At 35.5% G+C, this 23,554-nt stretch overlaps 1 protein-coding gene and 1 long non-coding RNA gene across 3 annotated transcripts in view; one reads left to right on the top strand and one right to left on the bottom strand.

Annotated features, from left to right (window-relative positions):
• Nucleotides 1-16,667, top strand: part of LOC123709214 (protein real-time) — a 31,779-nt gene extending 15,112 nt beyond the window's left edge. Inside the window, exons 4-15 of one of the 2 annotated variants that reach the window (XM_045660336.1) lie at nt 1,244-1,373; nt 2,077-2,253; nt 10,599-10,714; nt 11,101-11,290; nt 11,685-11,773; nt 12,024-12,282; nt 12,578-12,696; nt 13,444-13,569; nt 13,828-13,969; nt 14,178-14,305; nt 14,966-15,090; nt 15,530-16,667. In XM_045660336.1, the coding sequence (XP_045516292.1) occupies nt 1,244-1,373; nt 2,077-2,253; nt 10,599-10,714; nt 11,101-11,290; nt 11,685-11,773; nt 12,024-12,282; nt 12,578-12,696; nt 13,444-13,569; nt 13,828-13,969; nt 14,178-14,305; nt 14,966-15,090; nt 15,530-15,614 (1,686 nt within the window). In that variant the 3' untranslated portion in view covers nt 15,615-16,667. Of the gene's footprint in view, nt 1-1,243; nt 1,374-2,076; nt 2,254-10,598; nt 10,715-11,100; nt 11,291-11,684; nt 11,774-12,023; nt 12,283-12,577; nt 12,697-13,443; nt 13,570-13,827; nt 13,970-14,177; nt 14,306-14,965; nt 15,091-15,447 lie in introns of both variants that reach the window. The other variant, XM_045660337.1, reaches the window with a different exon arrangement.
• Nucleotides 15,299-23,253, bottom strand: LOC123709215. The gene is made up of 2 exons (XR_006753705.1): nt 22,928-23,253; nt 15,299-15,489 (listed from the first exon to the last, which is right to left on the bottom strand). It is a non-coding gene; the product is annotated as an uncharacterized LOC123709215 (long non-coding RNA).
• Between the last annotated feature and the right edge of the window lie 301 nt (nt 23,254-23,554).

Genomic DNA, 23,554 nt, shown 5'->3' with positions numbered 1-23,554 from the left:
AAGATAAAGTACTCATTATATGGAAATTGTATTCGTTATTTTGAGTTTGATTTAGGCTGATCACCTACTTGCCTATTAGATTGACAAATCATGAAATAGAAACAGAGATCTGAGGCATAGACCAAAAAAGGTGGTTGAGCCACAGAGTATTTTATTTTTATACGACTATTACAATAAAACCTGTGATCCTTTATGAAATCCAAAGAAAGGCGATTGTCAGTAAAATGCCGAATTATTGATTTTGATAAGAAAATGTTAATAACGTAATCTCAACTGATGCCTAAACGCTTATGTGTTGTGTATGTTAATCAATATTAGAAGATTAAACTGCTTTTAATTTATGTAGTGTGATATATTTGAACAATTGATAAGGCAATATACTTCCGTCATAAATGTATGTCAAGAACAATTGAGAAGAAACGATTATGCCGGTCGTTATTACGTGTTTACAGGCATTTTGATGGATTCATTAAGATAGTTTCATTAATTGATCCAACATTCAATTAGTTATTTCGGTAGTTTGAGTATCATTCTATCATTTACACAAGAGCATTACATGCTTTATTTTTGTGTATATACTATATACTGACAACTATGTTATCTATATCGTTATTTTGTTTCAACTGATTTTATTTATAAAAAAACCGCGTGTGTGCTTATGTTACGTTAGAAGTTATACTTCTTTGGCGTAACGATAAAAATCTCTTCATAAATTTTAGTGTACGCTTGTAGAAAAAACGACATTAACAATAGAAAAACTAGGTGTCGGTTTTTTGGGACGATGTGCGCTCGACTCTAAAATTTACTCTCATTTTTCCCTAACGCGCCTAAAGAAGTATAACTTCAAAAACCAGAGAACGTTAACACTTCATTAGGCTTATATATTAATTGTGTATTACATAAGCAAGAAAAAATATAACAGTAGGCAAGAGTTAGGAGTCTTCTTAGGTAGATAATAAACAATATTTTTTAAATAAAATTACAGGTTAAGGTATTTTATTGGTTAAATGATGCGCATGCAGTGGAATGTGGGTATATAATTTTTGGCCTTTATTTAAGTGCTGTATTACTGTCAGACGAGGTTTCAACGCCTTTGACCAAACGGTACACGAAGAAAATTCAATGACAATAGGAACACAGTCTACCTTCGCTTAAATTAGTTTTAACTTGTGAATTAAAAAGAAGAATATACCGTTTCCCAGCTATTTGACAGTGAATGCAATAATTGAATTGTTATGTATAGGTTCATCCCGAGAACACGAACTGGACCTGTTTCGAGCAGAGCGCGCTCCTCGATGTGAAGAATTTCTTCGGCCTGGAGAGCACTGTGGAGAAGATAGCCATGAAACAGTACGCCTCAAATATTGCGAAAGGTATACATAGAAGTCAGTAACAGCAGTGTTGGCCTAGTGGCAACTGCAACTGTAACCGCTGAAGTCGTAGTAGTCGTAGGTTCGATCCCCAGCTATGTGCGTATTTAACATTCGTTCAAACGGTGAAGGAAAACATCGTGAACTGTCAACAACACCCTGAAACTGTCCAGCCAAGCGGCTGAAAACTACTTGCCTATTAGATTGACAAATGGTTATAAAATAGATACAGAACTCTGAGGCCCAGACCTAAAAAGGTTATAGTGCCACTGATTTGTTTTTATTTTATTATAGATAAAGTCATGTTTATACGTCTTTGTCGTAATAATGGAATTTCAACCGCGAGAATGAAATTTATAATTTACTGCAGTGGCGGAGAGTATCTTGCCAGTACTTCTTTCCCGTTCTACGCCGTCGACTTACGAACTGGTAGTAATTGTAAATTTAGAATCAATTTAACATCTTTTGTTTTGGCGTTCATAAGTGTACTTGGTTACCTATATGAATAAAGTTATTTTGAGTTTGAGTTCAAAGTCTCTTTATTATACCGGTTATATATACCCCCAGAAATTATGAGGGCCTTAACAAAGGCCAGTTTTAGATCATCAGGTCAATTGATATTGTATTTCGTTGAAACGTCGTGTGAAGTGTAAAAAATAGTAAATAATATTATATCTAACATGGATATTTAATTGACGAACCTTAGGCAAGGAGCTAATTGAGGAGTTCATGAAAGAAGTCTACGATGATGGTGTGAAAGACCTGAAACCCTGGAAGTCATCTGACCCCTCGCTCAACCGGGAGTTGCGCCGCGTGGTGTCTCGTGGCACGGAGCCATTATCTCCACGACCCGCTGCTGAAACCAAGAAACATTCTTTACCAGGTACGTTTACGTGTTATGGACAATTTTCGTTAATTGCATTTTTATGACAAATTTTTTTTAGGTGTGCATAATATGTCATGGTCCAACAGAAGTAGACTACTTTATGATGTCGGCCATATCGAAAAACGGTTGTGTTTATTCGTAAATACCTATTATTCTTATTAAACATAAGTGTTTTAATATATAACTCAAAGTAAAAGGCTAATGCATTATTTAAGAAAACGCCTACTTATGCTGAGAATGTCCCTGAACGCCGAGCGTTATTAACATTATGATAGGTCGCTTTTATTTGCATTTTATGACCGTAAAACAAAGGTACACTTGAATTGTTTCATATTTACCCACTTCATGGGGGATTATCACTTTGACCTTTGCTTTACATATTTTAAGGCAGGACATGACAAATAAGTATCGTTACACAAATATAAACATTGAAATTAGTTTATATTTGTTAATTAATTTTTAAATGGCCTTGAGTTGTGGTTTCTAAAAGGCCGATGAAGAAATCACGGACGAATGGGCATTGTAGGGTGCCTTTGATAGGGGATCTTCGGTTAAACCTGAGCCCATTTAAATCATTTATTTGCTATTATGTTAATGTAACTGTACATTTTTTAAATATCTTTCTGATCACTGTTTACATGTCTTAATTGCTTTGTTCTGTTCCATTAGTTTTTCTAAATAACTATGTCTTTTGTTTTTTTGCACTTCTTGCTTACCTTATCTAAGTTATTTCTTCTCAACGTGATTGCCTGAAAGAGATCGCTGAAAGCGATAAGGCCGCCAGTTTCCCTGCTTTCATTTAATTATGTCAATTCTATTATATTTCTATTCGTGTAACAACTGTTCTGTACAGCACATTTGAAGGGTGAAATATTTTCCTAAGACCACATATAAGTACGTTTAATAATAATATATTTTCTATAGATTTGTCAAGATATGTCAATAAGACTATTTTATAAATTAAATCTTTTGCTAACAATTTTCGAGTTTACCTTGCCTTATCGTTGAGCAAGACGCGGCGACGCCTCTCTTACACTTTTTGAAGCCGACACCTGCTTACCATAATCACCTATAAAGAACCACCTGGGCAAGATATTTATAGTCGGAACAGATAACTTAACTCATAATTTGACTTCATTTAAATAAAACTTTACGGAAATTCAAACATAAAACATCATTCAAATATGGCCAGTAGGTTTCGAGAACAGTTGATAAGCAAACAAGCGTACATATAATATCCGTATCCCTGTGTTCCTTATAAGTTAAGAAGTTGCGCTCGTTGTTTTGGATGAAAACTTAGCCCGAAACTGTACTGTACTTAAATATTTATATCCATACAACTAGCGTGTAAGCTCCATGATTACACAATTCAAAACAATTAAATATATATAGGCCTGTAATTCATACAAAAAATATATTTATTTCTTTATTCAGTATTTCGTCTTACATCTTTGATATAACACAGTACACTATACAGGGCGTAGCTAGTCAACGCAGTGCCCTAATAACACGGTTTACTAGAAATTAGACATCCATTTAGTATATTATATAAGTATTTTGCGAGATTAACTGAATTATTAGTATAGAAAACAATTTTCAAAGCATGAAATCTTACAGGATTATCTCATATAAATGCCTTTACAACAATTTCCTGTGGCATCAGCCGGAATAAGTAAATGTTCTATATTTTGTTGTAATGTATATTTTATTATCTGAATTAATATAAGGATATTTGTTACGATGTATAAAAGTGTAACTAAGTCGCAAGGTATGGCAACAGCCACTAAAGCTGATATCCGCTGATCTGGCAATACTCACAAATAACATTTTGTGTGATTATATTTGTGCAAAGAAGCATTCCTCTGTAACTTAGATGGTCACATTCAACTTCTCCAAACTAATCTTCTGTATATGCACGAGAACTTATTTCAAAATATGCGAACAGAAGAAGACCAAAACAACAACAAAGACGCCATTAACAAATACTGATTTGTCATAATAGAAATGATATTTTCACTAAAAAGCCTCTATCAATATAGAATACAAATGCAAGCTAACGGTAATTATCTGATGAGCACTGATATAGTTGTGCAAAATTTTGATAAGATACAAGGATACAGACGGAGGCCTAGGTAGGCAACCCAACGTCCACGAAAAGCACAATCATTTTGGACGCTTTGTACCACTGCCTAAGCGGAAAGTATAAAGTAATTAGTGTGTTAATTAATCAAATTAAAACACATTTCTAAATCGTATTCATTTTATTTGAAATATATGTAATTCAAATTTATGTTCGTTGCGACATCAATTCCATCCCAAGATCTCTATTCCTATACCGTCTCATACGATATTATAATTTCCAAAGTTGTCTAGAATTGTGGTTGAACAGCACGACGATCGCTTGTGGTATTAATCGTAAGTAGAATATTGATTTTAGGACATAAGTAGATGAATGTTTATGATAATGGAAGAGAAGTAGATCAAAGTGATGAAATCGCATAAGATGCACGTACATTATCGATGGTGTCCTTTTCCCTGGAGCCTTGCTTGCAAGGTTGCAGGATTTCACGACAAGTCTAGCAATACACGCGAAATACATAAAATTCACACTTAAAATCACTTAACATTGAAGAATGGTATCTAAAGGTATATATATCATGGCGCCATAAGCAAAATTAGTCGCTTTTGCCTTTTCAAATGGTATAATTTGTATAAATACAAGAATCAGCTTCAAATAGGCGAACAGCGATGCACACAGAGACCAAGTAAGAGTGGTCATGAAGGAATATTGGTTGATTGCAATGGGAATGGTCTTGTTTCCATCAAAAACAGTATGTTTATTAAGATATATGCAATGCAATGTTCCCGTCACGATCTGATGTCCACTGATGTAGTTGTGCAGATTACGTCATTGGGGATAAGGTTCCATGTCACCAAGAACACTATAGAGGCAACGTTAGACCAAAACACGGATATCATAAGCACAATCATTTCTGAACAGCGTGTATGACTTACTGTATTGAAAATATTTTTAGGTTTGACAAGGATAATTCGGGCTTTAATTATTTCGTTTATCACTCATGTGATTTATTATTGTATACTGTATAGCTTTCTAGTGTAGCTTAAATAATGCCTAGATTAGTTAAATAGTTTCGTGATACAGTCTGCATATATCTCTTGAAATGAATTATGCATGTAACCGATGGCGGAGTGGGTCACGCGAAATGACATTATGGTAAATAGACTGTCCTGTGCGCTTGAAATAATTCAACGGGTCTAAAGCTATCCTAAACTCGTATTTCATCAAAGAACAAACGGTTTAATATTGTTATAGCTTCAATTTACATAGCGAGCTTACGTAAAAGCTTGAATTTAAAAATGGCTGAGAACTTTCATCTTAACATAGCATTCAGTAGCTATTTGAGGTTAATTTTACTTATTAATAATGGTTATTTTTGGACTATTACCCCGTTATCGTCTTCCTAGTAAAGAAATAAGTAATGGTAATATTTAGAGCCGAGATTTGGCGCGAATATGGTTATAATATATTTACAGCTCTAAGTGTAACACCTAAAACGAACCCGTAACACCGTCACTCACGACTTCTAAGATTGTTAAGTACAAAACTTAATTAACCTTTTAGATAGGAGAAAACGTGGTTTCTTAAAAACGGTCTTACTTATATGAATGTTGCTCGCGTAAGAATTATTGATCACGTTTTGTATAATTGTTCTCGTTTTTAATCTAAAGGACAAATAGCTTTTCTCCTCTCCAACCGCTTAATTTGTTTGCGCCTGTCATAACGACACTGCTGTTGTTGACGCTAATTGGATTCGTGTCAGATATCACCAACTTGACAAGTTGTTAGTGAGAAATTTAACCATTACTTTCTGTATTTACATTAAATTATTATCGGTAATGTTAATGAGCGATGAATATGGCTGAAAATGAAACCTGGTTCTGGGCCGTTCTGTTCATCTGCGCATTATTAAAAGGCCTCTAAAAGCTAACGATTAACGATTTTTTTTCCTTTAACCATTCCAAATGACCTCCGTCCCTCAATCCTCCCTTTCTTTCCCAGGTCCTTCCGGGATGCGGAGTACCTTGGGACTCGCAAAATCATCACATAGACTTTTAAGCGCTCGTAGCAAATCTCTTCCTAAAGATATGCACTCCGCCGAGAAGAAATCGAGCCAGGCCCTTAAATTTCTAGCGAAACGCAAAAGTAAACACAAGTGTTTGGATAAAACGACGTCTACCTCTAGCTTTAGTGTGAAAACGAAAGAAAGTTGCCTGAACGCCTGCGAGGAGAAAATTAGCAGGATAGCGTCCTCTACACCTAACTTGAACGAGGAAAACGCGCAAGACGTGTGCCAGTTGCCGCCTTGTTTGTGTGGGACATCTGACGTCATACCTGGCATGTCTAGGTGGGACAGTCTAGTTCTAGTTTTGTTGTTTGCAATGATTATAGCGTATATTATGTCGTCCCCTCTTTCATTCATTCTTCAGCGACAGAGCAGACAAGACTAGATAAGTGTAATATATGGTTAATTTTCTTTTTTTGTATTTTTTTTACATCTTAGTTAAGTGATAATATTGCTAAAATATGAGGCGTTGAACCTTATCTACTGTTCGTGTAACTAATACAATGGTGGCTTTGTCGTGGCCTTTATGTATATAAAACGAAAATCACTGCTAAAATATATCACAATAAAAGGAAAGATGTGCGTAGGTGGTACACGCCCACAGGTTTTGTTGTCAGTATATTATGTGCTAATTGTCTCCAAAAAACGATGAAAAAGTTACAAGTAATGATTGTAACATTTTGAACTGTGATAGCCCTATGATAACGCAATTATTATTTTTAATTTATTAATTTCTTTTTTTAAATACATTCTCAAGAGAAAGAGGAAAAATATCGATTCAAAAGTATGTCGGTACGTCAGTCACAGCAGGATAAATCTTTAAGTTGTAATCGGTTGGAGATATTTGTTCTGATTTACAGTTTATAACATTTTCTTAAGAGATCTTATTGGGAAAATTTTCCGACAATTTTTGTGCCGTACTTAAAGGATTTCTAAAGTGCCGCATTGGCCTTGACACAGCACCAAGTAGGTTTTAGGGTTGTCAACAATCTATTATCTATAAGTTCTAACAACGTATTGAACATTTTAAGTAATTGTTATTATTGAGGATTTATTGCTGACACCCAGTAATATATATATATAAACAGTATTAGTTACATAGCCTAACTTAATCTAATACATCAGATGTGCTGTGATGTTTTGGTGATCAGCGTGTCCTGTGACAAATAGTCTTATCTATTGTAAGCTCTGCTTGTCCATGTTGTGTCTCCTATTCTCTTTATCTCGTCTGCCCATCCCTGCCTTAAAGTGATTATTGTCTTTTAAAAAAAACACCTGTAAGTTTACGTCCGGAAAATATTTTATTCTATGAAATCTTAAAGAAACTGGGTTTATAAAAGCACAGTTTCTATTTATATTGCATTAACCGGCCACCGGATTTTCGAAGGCAAAACGTTATTTTATCGTAATTTTAACATTTTAATGTATAATTGTATTAAGCAACAACCCTGGAGGATGCATCTGGCAACCCTTTTGCAAATAAAGCGAACTTGAAATTAGTTCCAAGTTCAACGAGTAGTGGGCGGAATGCAGATTGTAATGGATTAAATTGAAAAAATTTGTAAAGCCATTATCTTGTTTTCAACTTATTTATGGTATTTACTCGTATAGATAGTCTGGAAACTTAAATAGAATATTGTACATACAGAAATAGTAATTATTAACATGTGAATTTATAATAATAATTTAAAAGTCTTCCTGAATCCAGGAAAGTAGTGTTTGCCTAGTGGCTTCAGCGTGCGACTCTCATTCCTGATGTCATAGGTTCAATCCCCGGCTGTGCTTCAACGGACTTTCTTTATATGTGCGCATTTAACACTCACTTGAACGGTGAAGGAATATATTGTTTACCTAAGACTCAAAAAGTCGGCGTGTGTCACGCATAGAAGTCTGATCACCTACTTACCTATGAAATTTTACCACAAATCAAGAAACAGATACAGAAATCTGAGGCACAGAACCAAAAAGGTTGTAGCGTCATTGATTTATTTCATTCAACGATTAAACTCCTCTATAGACATTACTATTCTTCATACAGGCTGCCAGTCTATTTATATTCTATTCTATCTAATAAAGAGTTTGGAGATAGAAGTCCTACATCGATTCATTACACCACAGGACACGACCAATACATAGACTACAATTTTATATATTAATATGGGACGTGAGTGTCTTTTTTCTTAAGGGTCTCAAGACAGGGTACTGAAGATACACCTGCTATTCAGGTTATAATAATAATAATATATTTAAAAGAAATGTGCAAAAATATTATGGTGGTACAATCTAAACTGCATGTTCTGCCACACTTTGAATTTTACATAGTAGTTATATATTAGGTCCTTACATATGAAATTGGCGTTTTGCATCGGAGGAACAAAAAGTCAAATATTTTTTAATACAATATATTTATATCAAATGTATGAACCATTGTTTTCTATGCACTTTTGCCATCTCATAGGTAGTTCATTGATCCCTTTACTAAAAAAGCCAGTCCGACGGGAATCAATAAAATCTGTGAAGGCGATTTGGACTGCCCCATCAGAGTTAAATTTTTTCCCTTGCAAGAAGTTGTCCAAATTTCGAAAAAAATTATAATCTGTTGGAGCAAGGTCCGGGGAGTACGGAGGATGTCTTAGACATTCCAATTGAAGCTCTTCTAATTTGGGAGCCGTCTGTTGTGCAGTGTGTGGTCTAGCGTTGTCGTGAAGTAGGAGTGGCGTGGAGCGATTGACCAGCCTAGGTTGTTTAGCCGCTAGCTTTTCCATCATGGTTTGCAATTGCTGACAATAGACATCAGCCGTAATAGTCTGGTCAGATTTGAGAAAACTGCAATGAACAATACCGGCACTAGTTCATCAAACGCTTACAAGTAACTTTTTTGGGGTTAATTTTCGCTTGGGGCAGGATTTGGCTGGCTGGCCATGATCCAACCATTGTGCTGAGCGCTTCCGATTATCGTAAAGAATCCATTTTTCATCACAGGTAATGATTCGGTTTAAAATACCTTCATTATTGTGCCGGTTTGCTTCAGTAAATGCGTGAGGTACCCACCTTTCAAGCTTTTTAATCTTCCTAATTTGCTTCAAGTGAATTAAAACAGTTTTATCACTAACACCGCAGCCTGCAGCTAACTCGGACGAGGTTTGCGATGGATCCGCTTCCACAATAGCCTTTGAATACTTTATTATCAACTTGGGTCTCAGGCCGTCCACGGGGCTTGTTCTGCAGGTCGAAATTTCCAGAACGAAAACGTTGGAACCAAAAACGAACTGTGTTTTCTTTTGCAACATGACCACCATACACATCATTCACCCTTCGAGTCGTTTCCGCAGCACTAGTGCCATGGCGGAACTCGTACTCGTAAATAATGCGATACTTTAAGTTTTCCATTTTGTAAAATGAGTGACGCAAACAGAAAAAAACAGAAGAAAAAACAAATGAATAAAGGTCATCGAAGCAAAAATACATGAGTAAATAGCTGTACAAATTTGAATTTGAAATTCCTAACCAAAGAGGAGGTATTTGAGGTCAAAGTGGCCAGTACGACAAAACGTCAATTTCATATGTAAGGACCTAATATTATATTATGAATATATAGTAAAGTTCGAAATACATAATTATACTAGTTGTAGTTATTATCTTGTTAGAAAATTAATTTATCGTAGTTCTTTTCTTTGAAAAAAAAAAATGTTTCTGTGTTTAAGTACCAAGATAAAATCTTAGTATAACTATATACTACGTGTTTAATTGCGTGATTTTCTCACATGCCATGGTTTGAACGTGTTTATCCAGCGACATTTTACAATTTCCATTTACACGTCGCCATATAGTTGATGACAACAATGCCTACATTATCCATGTGTTTGCGTAAATTAAAATTTGATTACTTTAAAATTCTGTTCAAACGTATTTCGATTTGGTAGGTATATTCAATGTGTAAGAATCGTAAATAGAAATGCGTTTTAGTTATTGTATTATAGTACCTACAAGTGTTACTTTCGTAGATTATTTTAATAGTGAAGTGCTCCAGTGCCTACGCCGGGTTACGTTATTAGGCGACATCAATCTATGTATTTGTAAACAGTTACGGCATTGGAGTTATCTGTAACGGTAGCTTATTTTGTTAAATAATTAAAAAAAATTTAGAATGGTCATTCTCATTCATGAATACTTACACGTTACAATGTATGGTTACAGACCAATACTCACTGGACAGTGAGTATATTAAGCGATATCTGGGCGAGCTGAGTCCGATCCAGGAATCCAGGCTTCTGCAGCTAAGAAAGTGGATAGCTGATCTGCAAAAGGGCAAGGTAATATGTTCCTACAAGTTTGTCAGTTACTTTATTATTCGTACATTAACCAGAAGACATTTTTAGTGAAAGAATTTTAATTAAGAAGCTAATTTCGTGATAAAAACTAAACGCAATTGCCGTGTGCGTGTTTGTGTGATGCGCCTAGTCGCTTATGATGAGTAAAAAAAGGAATGTCAGGATATATGGACACGGACACTATCGAAAAGGTGTCAATAATTGTTAACTGAATATGTATTTAATGAAAACAGAAATTTATTTCGGTATTTTTTATTTTAATAAATTCAGGTTTAAAAAAAACTACTATGCATTATTGATAAATAAAGGACGAGGAGAGACCCATAAAAACATTTCTGACTTTGAATACTGTGCTTGTTTGATTTTAGGTTCCAAGCGATACGACACTTCTTCGTTTCCTCCGCGCGAGAGATTTCAACGTGGAAAAAGCGAGAGAGATGCTCTCGCAGTCTCTCCTATGGCGAAAGAAACATCAAGTGGACAAGATCCTGTCGGAGTACGAGACTCCCGATGTCGTCAAACAGTATTTCCCTGGGGGCTGGCATCACCACGATAAAGGTTTGTTTCATTTCTGTCATAGCCAGCCTAAAATATTCAAACGGTTAAAAGTATTTCCGAACCAATTCGACTTACGTACCAATTCTTAAAAGGCCGGTAGTTCACTTGTGAGCCCCCTGGCATTAAGAGAGTCCATGGATGGATCACTTAACATCAGGTGAGCCTCCTGCCCGTAGGCCCCCTGGTCTATAAAAAAAAAGTGCATAAGTGAGCGGCTGGATTTTCATGTAGCCTTTGGTGATCTCATCACATCCTTACACATACGGCGAACATGCTGTATCTAACAATTCTCTATTCACGCTTATCATTCTATCCGGTGACCTTAAAATTGTTATAATAACAGTAGTTCTATATTATTTAATAAAAACTGAATGGGACGAATGAAATAATACAGACGGCCGACCCCTATACGTGCTTCGTCTGGGGCAGATGGATGTAAAGGGACTGCTCAAGTCAATTGGAGAGGATGGCCTTCTTAAGTTGGTATGTTGACCTTTATATTCTTTTGATACACTTGTCACTAGGTCATCATATAATCTATTATTTAAATTTATCATTTTGGAGGCAAAAAGTGCAAAGAAATAATATCGTTTCATAATTTTTTTATTTTGTTCGTAAACATCTAAAAATATTTTAAATTTGACGTATAGGGTAGTAAGTGCATTTAATTCTGTTAAAGTTATACATACTCATTCTAGTCTTTTGAGTTTAGTCTATGACTTTGACTTTTCAGACTCTTCACGTATGTGAAGAAGGCTTGAAATTACTAGAAGAAGCAACTCGATCGTCGGAGCACGCTGTCCATTCCTGGTGTCTCTTGGTAGACCTTGACGGTTTGAACATGAGGCATCTATGGAGACCAGGCGTCAGGGCTCTGCTACGAATTATCCAGATAGTGGAAGCCAACTACCCCGAGACCATGGGCAGAGTTCTCATCGTCAGAGCCCCTAGAGTCTTCCCGATATTGTGGACTATTGTGAGCACGTTCATCGGTAAGTATTTTAAATAAAAGCTAAAACAAAGGTTTTGGAACATAATAGTTCCAAAACCTTTGTTTTAGCTTTCAGCTCAGAATGCGTGTAGTGAAAGTGGTTTTACAGCTGGTAAATGTAGTTTTTATTCTAGTTACAAATGTATTATTAGCTATAACTCAGATGTGTTTAAAAGCCATTAAAGGCCGATGTCGAGTTGGTCGAGTCCAATAATTGCATATCTTTTTTTTGGATACGTTCATTGCAATTGATAAACAAAGTCTTCACAGTTAAACAGTTAATTTTAATTTTTTAGATGAAAACACCCGCAGTAAGTTCTTGTTCTACGGTGGCAAGGATTATCTACAAGCTGGAGGGTTACTCGACTATATTCCCAAAGAATACATCCCAGACTTCCTCGGGGGGCCCTGCAAGGTAAATTGCTTGAACCACAACTATTCCTTATTACATGAAGAAACAAAAATATTTCTTTACATGTTATTTTTATGTGGTTCTTACTAATGATATAAATAATGCCTTTTTTACAACAGTCGGACATAGTAGAGACATCATTGTTCGTGCCTCATCGTTTTTACAAATACGTACGACACGTGAGAACTACAACACTATCCGTAAACGTGACGTCATGTATTGTCAATTGTCAGAATTCGTTAAATTCAGTACATTGGGATCTAGACATGGAGTGCGATTGAACTTCATTTAATATGTTTTATAATAAAGACCTATTCCATTTCCTATATAACCTTTTCTCGATGTAGTCCTCCTTTTCTTTATTATCATAACTATAAACATTGAACATACATATAGTATATGTTTTAATAAAATAAAAAAAATATTTTTAATTAATGTTTTTATCCCAATGTGCGGTGTAACGTTATATGACTATCGTTAATGTAATTTGAAGAATTGTAGTGCTCAGTATAAATATTAGCACAAAAACGTAAAAGGCACTTTGCTGCTTCTAACTGTTAACACTAAAACCACTTAATTTGTAGCACAATAACACGAAATATTAACGTACTATACAATATTTCAAGGCATACAGCAATATCACTATTTACGTATATGATTTATGTGTAATCGATATTAAACGTGTATAAAAAGATACCTTAAAAAGTTTCGACTAATATTTTAACTGTCAAAAATATTTTGGTGTTATAGAGTTTCGTCCACGAGGGCGGGCTGGTACCGAAGAGTTTGTACGCGAGCGGCGCCTTCACTGAAAGAGATGGGGATCCTCTCTCCGAAGATAGTATATATAGATCTGTCAGCCTGGCCAAAGGACAGGTAAAAATTAAACGACTATAAAACAAATTTTATTGTTAGAGGACATTCGGACTTGGACGCGACGGACGTGTCATAGATCATCTGTTGATTTGTTTTCTTAATAGCCCTTCGTGTCAACTTATTATCTTTCGCGTTTCGCTTGGCTCGCTCATAATTATGATTAAGTGTATCACTCATTAGAAGAACCATGTCAGAAAAGAGTCAGGTCCTAATATATATTTTGAAGACGGAGAATAATTGTGAACGTCTCTTTGGCAGGTTCACGAAGTGATAGTGGTGAATCGTGACCCTCAGAGTGTGCTGACGTGGGACTTTGACGTGCTCCGTCACGATATCTCTTTCACCGTATTTCGGACTGACTGCGAACTGGAGCAGCCGGACCAGACCGATCACGCTGCTGGTAAATATGGTTTTTGCTCGATTTGACATTTATGTTGGAGTCGAATATTAGATTACCTAGAGTGAACCTGTCGTGACTCTGTCATAGCGTAAGCGAAGAGTCTTTTACTTTTATTCATGGCGGGTTCGATCTCGAGATGTTTTGGAAATCAGAAAAAACATTAATGTCATTTGGAAAACACGATAGTATTATAATATAAATATTTCAGCAATTTGCGTGGGTGGGACGGCCTTAGAGGAGGGTAAATCTTTGTTGGAGGCGCAAGGGTGGCGCGAGGGTGAGCAATACCATCGCGTGGAACCCGCCCTCGTTTGCCACGACGGGGAGAGCATACAGGTAAAAGAATTTAATCACTATTTCCAATTTCCAAGGCAGATTTTCTTTAAATGAAGAGTGGAAAATTCTGAAACTGATTCTGCTATAACGATTTGCATTTTTGACATTTTTTCTTTTATAACCTCTATCTAATTATATATATCTACGATTTCTTATCACCAATGTGGTATTTCACAACATTTTAAAAACAAACAAACTACAGAACCTACAAGTTGTTATTTTAATATTAGGTAATAATATTATTGGCTGTAACAATTCATAATTTCAAGAAAGCAAAACGCTTTCCTAGTCGAGACGGCGTCGCACCAGTCCCTTCGACATGGCTGTAAATAGACTTCAATATGTTTACGTGTTAATTATCATTCTTATACAAATATATATTTGTTATATTTCGACGAAATTACATTTCTAGAAAGAAAGTTAGACAGGTTGAGACAAATTATTTACAGGGACGCTACCGTTAGTGTCACGGGACTGATATTTAAAAATCAATATTTTTAAATATTAATACAGTTTTTTAAAGCCACTTTATGAATTACTGTCATTGTCACTTTGTTTTACAAACGGTGACGTATAAGTAAGACATATATGGTCCACTTTATTACTGAAATGCACCAAGTGGAGCTAAGCATTTACCTCATTAACATTTGCCGGCATCAGGGCTCTCACGTGATGTCCGAAAGCGGCAGTTATCTGCTGCAGTGGCGCTGTGAGCTGCTCGACACTTCCTCTCGTGCAGCCCAGCTCATGTACTTCCACGAGATCCTTGCCAGCCATCACTACAAGTGAGTTCCCATACTTTCTACTTGTCAAAATTTGATTATTACTAACTAAAAAAAATTAATTAATAATAATAATGATTTATTCTCTTTTTTTTAATTAGTCGGTTATGAAAATCCTTCATTAGCATATTTCTTAACATAGTTTAGTATTACGGCTGTCCCATACTTGAGGCTCTGTGTCCTGTCGAGACAATATAATAAAACACACAAGTACTGCAAACTGTATTTACTTTTTTAAATTTTAGTAAAAGAACCTAGCCCATTGCCGGGGCAATTCACATACAAATTGTATTATCCTTAGATACTCCATAATTAATGAACAAAAATGTAATTATTATTATTCTTATGACTGACGAATAGTTTCGAGCGTCATCATCACTAGCCAGCCGGCATCTGGGACACCTGAAATTAGATAACAGGTTGACATAACGATATATTCCAGAGGTTCAATGTCGAGCCTCCAATCGGCCACGAGCGGATTCTCCTGCTTGAGCAACAAGTCGGGTAGCTCCTGCCCGTCGCGGTGATGCGAGTTGCCCGCGCCGCCGCGCTAGAGCGGAATGCGGAGCGGAGAGCGGATCACTATTTCGTCCTATGCGAAGTGAAGAATGCTATCTTTTGAGATTTTTTTAAATTTTAGCTAATTTTGTCATTTGCGTGACTCTGTTCTGACAATGAAATGTGGGAATAATATGTTTTATAAATTACAAAAATTAATATAGAAAAGCCGATGCAGAAAAGTCGAGTGAGAAACGGAAGTTGTGTCTTTGTGTCGGAATTATTAATAACAAAGTAAATTAATAGAATTATAGTTAATATTAGATTTAATAAAATCGTTACCCAAATTACGCGAATTAAATTTGTAGAGATTTAAAAGTAAATATTGGTTTGAAAATGTATAAACTGATTGATATTTACTTAGTTAAATAGTGAAGCCGCGGAGTCGGGCTGATATTCTTTTGCAATTGCAGTGATTTTTCACGCCCAACGTGTAACTTAAAAATGTGGAATTGAAAACCGTTATCGTTTAGATAAAGTAATATTTATGACCCAACTCAGCCGTCTCATCGCAACGTGAACCGTAATACCTTAAAATAGAGTATATTTTCGATCAATTAAGCGTTTAGAATATGTAGCCAATAAGAATCTTAATTATCGTACGCATGTGTCAACTTGTAAAGTATTTTTTTATCGAATATTTTGTTGTTTTAGGTCATTTTTTGTAATTTTATCGTATTCATTTGTAAGACGTTAGTTGAATTGACGTTTTCACTACTTTGGCCCATCCTCGTATGAAAGTATTTCGCCCTACTAAACAAAATTCAATATATTTTCATAACGAGATTCTTCATAATACAAACATTATTTCCGTTTAACACAAGTAATCATCCGTCTCTTTCATCACACTGTAAGCACAAGTTGACAGAAAGAGACGTAAGAGTACTTTGAGTAGATGAGGAGAATCAGACGGTACATTGTCTATGGCGTATTTAAAGCAATGATTAGTAAAACGAATAAAGAAAGTATCTTAAGCATTCATTTTATAATTTAAAGAAGAGGTGGTTCCTTTTTTCTATAGCCATAAGGATTTCCTATTAATGACTCGGTCAATTGTATGTTACGTGTGATGACGGGCAAAGTGAACGTAGAAAAAAATATTCTAGGTAACTTGTCTGTTATAGTTTAAAGAGTTCCTGTTCGTGTTTCGAAACAATAATTGTTTCACCGGTAAAGAACCTAAAGCTTTTTCTACTTTTACTGTGCACCGTAACGTAAGAGTTGTAACTCAAATTGAGGTTGTAGTGCGGCCGATATGGATTATATGCCAATATTTTTTCAAAATAAATCAGAGATGTATATGAATTAGATAATGGAATAATAAATCCAAATAAAATTATCGTCTCATAAAGACATTAGATTCTAAATGGATATTCGTCCACAAAAAAATGTTCAAAAAATGACTATAGATATTTAGATCGATATAAATAATCAATAGACTTTAAACGATTAGACCATTTAAGACACTGAAAAGAGATGAAGGCTCGTTCTCATCCAGATCAGGCGTTTGTATACTGGTATACAGATATTACATTAATAATTGTTCAGGAAATATACAAAATTATTCTTTTTTAGAACAAAATTTCCGATATTTTTCTCGTTCATGGTATGGTATATATTCGTACGATGTATTCGTATCTTCGTTTTTGAGTGTATGATTTCCATGCAAAATTTCTTAGTATTCTTGGAGGACATCTTGACAAAATGTTTCCTCTATTATATTCCTCCAGGATTAGGTCTTCGTATGTGTTTAACTACTCTGCCCTAATTCTACTATATGTCAAAATAGATGAAATGAATACGCCAATCTTCATATGCCTAAGTATAGTAAGTGTAGGATAATTAACTAAATAGATTTCCATATCAAAAAATGCAAATGGCCGCAATTAATTTATGTAAATATATTAGTATTTTTCATAAACATGATATATATTTTATGTTTGTGGCAGAACAAATAAATGCTAGTTTTATGAACAGGACTGTTGTGACGTAAGTATACGTTTTGGAAGATGAGCCGTAACGATTCTGTTCTGTTCAACTTTAGAAATAAATAGTAAACCCTAAAAAAAATGTCTTATACACTGATTTAGCTAAAGTACTGATCCGTTGTTGTTTGCTTTTTGACATACCAAAACAAAATACGAAATTTTATATATTCAGAAACTATATAAGATAAGCATACATACAATTGAAGGCCTAGCTGTCAACATAATAAAGAGAGGATTGCTGCGCATGGAATTGTTTCTACAAATTAATTGTATGTATGTTGCTATTAGCAAAATTATTTTAAACTCTTTACCAATTTGTGTCAACTTTGCAGGCTGGTTGTGATGGGAGATCATATAAAATAAGATAAATTTCTCAGAGTAATTTGAATCAAAGATCCAGTCCACAAACTCAATAGAAATTGGTACGCGAGGTACTGGACTGGTTACAGTACTGGAGAGCCTGCCCCGTTTACGGGAAGAAAGCAAGATACTTTAATTTCGACATATACTTTAGTTAAAACAGTGTTTTCACATAAAAAATAGGCTACAAAACAGGAATTGCTAGTTTTTTGTAATATATTATATTGATTAAGGTTTTTTAAGTTACTTTAAATACCGTTTTATATGTGTTATTCAGCTTAATTGAGTTTTTTTTATTGTGTGCAATTCTGCGTACCCAGAGCTACTCTATGAAATTGTTATATTAGGAAATATTATATCATAGTAGAATTTATTGACTATTAAAATTAAAATTTTCATCGTTTTTCTTTATTTACCTCAATATATAATCCACAATCTAACCACTACCTTAACGGCCGGTAAGGCATTTGCATGCCTTCTGGTCTTACAAGTGTCCATGTGCAGGGACAGGCACTTAATTCTACGTAACACGCCTGCACGTTTGTCTTCAGCCAAATATGTGGTACAACTTGTTCGCTTCCTGTTTAGAACAACGCTAGTCAAAGTATACCGAAGAATATCAACCAGTAGAACATGCTGGTTTTAGAAGAGGCTTCTCAACCATAGACCATATTTATACTTTAGACATGATTATAAAAAATATAACGACCAAAACTGCCTACACCTAGGTTACGTGGATAACGCCAAAGCTTTCGATACCATATCTCACAAAAGCATGTAGCAAGCTCTTGCTGAATGTAATAGTGCTTTTGAAGTTATAGAACTCATACAAATTATCAAAACGAAAGACGTGTGAAATAAGAGCAGAAATAAAAGTATGCAGAGGCGTAAGACAAGGCGATCCTTTGTCATTTTTATTTGTATTTTATTTTGCGCAACTACAAGACATGCTTAACGAATTGGTTTGTGCAAGTAAAAGCATGGGCCTAGAAATGAACACAATTATGACTCAGCAAACAGCAAAGAATGACCAGTTTTTGTCAACCCCACATCTCTTAAATATGCCCCGAACTACATAGATATACCTAGATAAACAAATATCGTTAAATTACCGACAAGTGAAACCAACAGACGAGTAAACCTAGCATAGAACAAATTTTGGACATTAAAAGAAGTTCTGATATCCGACCTTAGTATAAAAAAACAGTCATAAAAGAACACATGCATACTTCCAGATCTAGGTCTGCCATATGGATGGCAAACGTGCATTTTTAACAAGGCGCTAATAAAGAAGATTGTAGTATGCCAAAGGGCTATGGATGGCGCTTGATTCTTCAATTGAAACTTAGAGACAAAGCTAAAAAACGGTATTATACAAAGCCGTACAAACATAAAAGAAGTCGTAACGCATACAGAAGAGTTAAAGTGGAAATGGGCCGGTCACATTTCCCGCATTTGTGATATCAGATGGATCAAGAAGGCCCTTACAATTGCAATGAGCCAGTGGGAAGAAGAAAGAAAGGACGCCCGGATTATAAAATGGTCGCGAGGAATAGAGACAAGTGGAAGAATTTCGAGGAGGCCTTCACTCCGTCGAGTACTAGTGTAAAACATGGCATGGACTTAGTGTAGTACTCGAATAAAGACAATTTTTATTTTATTTATCCCTCAAGAGTACGTATAATAGACAGACACTTTAAATGTCAAAAAGGTATTAGATTTTGAAACGGCAGTCAATGTCCGCTTTGAGACTTTGTAAAGTAGGTAATATCCTTAGGTGCCTACAATCAGTTTGGACTTATGTAATTGGTAATATAAAAAGGCACAAAAACGATTATGTTTCCATTGCAATATTCGTATAAATTCAAATGTCCAAGGCGTAAAATTGTTAGCTTATCAGAACTATAAAGATTTGAGAAACAGTTTCGCAATAAACGTTTGCCAATCAAAACTTATAGGTGGGCTGTAAAGCCTTATCTGCTGACGGTTGGCTACGGTTCTTTACTTCGCAAACACAATCCGTGGTTGTAAATCTATTGTAATTTTCAATTTTATATCCCCATTTATTATAAATACTTTATTGCTATCGACATTTTGTTGCTATATGCGTCTCGCGACGTATGCAAATTACAAATATTCTTATAATTTTGTAGCGCGCTTTTATTGAGCGTTTTAGATTAATATGAATTTCCTATATACGTTTTTCTATCCTTTTTTACAACTTTATTTAGTTATCTTTATGTTTAACTTTTACAAAGACTATGTCTGGTTTTTTATTGACTTTGGCTTCTAATCCACAATGGATTTGGGTACGATTAAAAAGTTTAATATCTTAGGCATGATGTGCATACTTTAGTTATACTGTTTTAGATTATTACCAATTCTTTAATGGTATATGTATATTATATTTGGTAAATATAATATAGCGTGGTGTTTATTTCATATATTTCAGGTTGTTAGGCCTGTAACGTGTCCTAGTTTAAAGCGCTAGAAGCAGTCGAGGCTTCTTACGATAACACAATCAATGCCACGGTAGCTTTACGACTCATTCGAGAAACACTCTAATGATTAATTAACTTTCAACGGGGTTGGAAAATTCCGAAAGTATATAGAGGACACCCACTATTGCTATTTTTAGACAGGAAGAATGTTGAAGTTCTTATGCCTGGAAGTTTTTGCTTGGCATCAAGAGAAAAGATATATACTTGTACGAAAAACTACTAAACAGATTAAAAAGGTTCTATTACGCATACGAACATACAGTGTTCGTTAACGGTTATTTTATTATCAAATTGTATTTTTTATTAATTTGGGAAAAATATAATATAGCCTTCTTTTATTGTAATATTAAGGTATTGCTATTCTGTTTTATGCAAATTTATACCCGATTCCTAAATGCGTCTGGCGATCCGGATGACGCCCGAATACATCTTCCCGGGAGAGGTGGTGTGAATTATGTTACCGGCTTAAAATGCATGCGGCACCTGAAGATTCTCAGTATTGAAACTCAGCTACTGTTGAAACTAACATCTACAAATCGATTCGTCATTCCCATCTCATCGGAACGTGGAATGTGCGCGGTCTTAATCAATCAGGCAAACTGAGAATTCTAGAAAACGAAATGCACGGAAAGAATATTCACCTGCTAGGGCTAAGCGAATCATACTGGAAAGGACTGGGTCGTTTTACAACAGACCTAGGAAGTACAGTATATTTTTTGGAGTGGCCTTTATTGTGCCGCGATCGCTGAACAAGTGGGTTGCAGGATTAAAGGCAGTTTGCGGTCGTATAAACAATTTGAATGAACACCATACCTTGCAAGCTAAATATCGTGCAGGTATATGCCCCCACATCACTATCTACTGAAGAAGAAGTAGAGAACTTTTACGAAACGTTGAGTAAGACAATGAAAGAATGTCTTCGTCGTGTTGCGGGCAGATTTGGGATCGGAGAACGTAATGATCGAGGCGAGCGTTTTGTGTGTCAGCTCCTTGTGGCAACTGTCCAAGTGCGTTTTAAGAGAATATGTAAATCTAAGCAGGTTCCAAATATGCAACGTCTAAACCCCGATGGTTTCAGACAAGGTATTGCGCACAGGATGGGTGAGTTTCAAAGTGAAGAGAGAGAAAGTAACAGCAAATGGGAGTGGAAAATCTGAAAAGGGCGATCGAGGTAACAGCTAGAGAAAACATGCTAATGAAACCCTTAGAGAGAAGGGAACTAGAGGAAAATGGTATTCGCTCGACCGAAGATCAGCAACGGTACGCAAATTTGAGCCGTCTGGTACAACATTACTGTTGGAAAGGCTATGATCACCACATAAACGAAGTGCGTCTCGAAATCGAACAGAACTCATTGAAATATGAATCCAGATATCTTTTTAAAAAAGTAAAGCAGCAGGAGTAACTCATGGGCAACAGAAGAGCCTGATAGTCTGTCCTCTAAAATTGAGCAAGCTATCAAAGCTCTCAAATGCATTAAACCACCAATGCAATGCAATATATATCTTATTTCGGCCATAAAATACGCAGAGGCGATGAGAATTTGCAGAAACTGATCATGGTAACACAGAAGGTAAAACTGTACACTATCATAAGAGAGGTGCTGGACAGAAACCGCTAGTCCGCTCTAGTTGCTTTGTTGCTGACCACGATGCTACCGATTAAAGAGAGGAATACCTGATACCAGCAGAGAAGAGTTCTAAAAACTAATGATTATATAGCTGTCGCCTTCGAATAGGTAACACATACAAAATGAACGCCTCCCTCAATGGTCGGCAACGCACCTACTAAAACTAGGTGTCCATGGGCTGCGATGACTGCCCTTTTTGCCTGTAGGCTCGTTTGCGATTATTTAAATAAAAAAATACTGTATATACAGAATTCGCATGATTACTGACCTATTAACTAAATGTTAATTAGAGCTAATTTGACCCTGTATAGACCACTGCATGCCTTTGAAAGAACTTTAAATCTCTAAAATTTACAAACGAAAAGGATCGCTACAGATAGGTAGTGACTCTTTGCTATAACCTTCGGCACCGCTGGGGATATTAACGTATTTTCTTTACCTAATAACCCCAAAATAATTCAGCCATAGCTGCTACTATGTCACTGCACAATTGTTATCACTTGCAGTATCAAATGTAGCAGGTTGACACTCTTCCTTCTTACAATCTAACGTGCAAATATATTTTTGGTACACCATAATGTGCACGTGTTTAAAAATGTGCATGGCGTCGATTCATGAGACAAAACGACACGAGCCGGGGCGAACAAACTAGTTAATCTCACAGTTTGTCCAGCCGCTCGGGTCGACGGCCTCACAACATCATTCTTGCTGCCTCGTTCTTCTAGCTTCGACCAAACTGCTTTTCTTCTTTCTTTACGTCCTTGAATCTACTTAAACTATACGAGGAAAATAAATAGACTCACCTAAACCCTCACCTTGATGTTCAATCGAATTCGTTAATTTCTCTTTTTATGCTAAGAATTAATGACTGCTAATATGAGAAGTAAGACGAAATTCTCTGTTGCTTTTATTGGCAGTTATCATAAGTCTAAAAATTTGTTCTATTGTTTATTGGTTGTAATAAGTTTTTCGTCTATTTCTTGCTATACTTTATCCTGCTTACTCGAAATTTTAAAGATAACAAATTAATATATTCATTATTCCATTTAAAGACTTGTAAGCACAAAAAATATCGCGCGTTGGCTGCGTGCGCGCACCCAATTCGAACTAGCTTGAAAAACTAATAGTGTTTGCACAAGTGTTTTCAGAAACAATTGTAAAGGACTTTTCTACTATTACTTTTATAATGCTACAGAAAAACTACAAAATCCTAATATTTGAAAAATGTCTTTTAAACAAATAAGTGATTTTATATCATAGACAAATACTTAAAGTGTTTTTTATTAACAATTAATTAAAACTCCTCCTATATCAAAAATGATTTCAAATTTCTGGGACCCCATTACTATAGCTTACGCTCCTCCGAAAGCTATAGCCTTAAAATCTCATCTCATATCTCTTGGCGAATCCTTAAAGGTCTCTGCAGTTAG

Source organism: Pieris brassicae, chromosome 5, assembly GCF_905147105.1.
Source record: "Pieris brassicae chromosome 5, ilPieBrab1.1, whole genome shotgun sequence".
NCBI classification, from domain to species: domain Eukaryota; kingdom Metazoa; phylum Arthropoda; class Insecta; order Lepidoptera; family Pieridae; genus Pieris; species Pieris brassicae.
The sequence above is the reverse complement of the archived record's forward strand: the minus strand, read 5'-3'. Positions and strand labels throughout refer to the sequence as shown.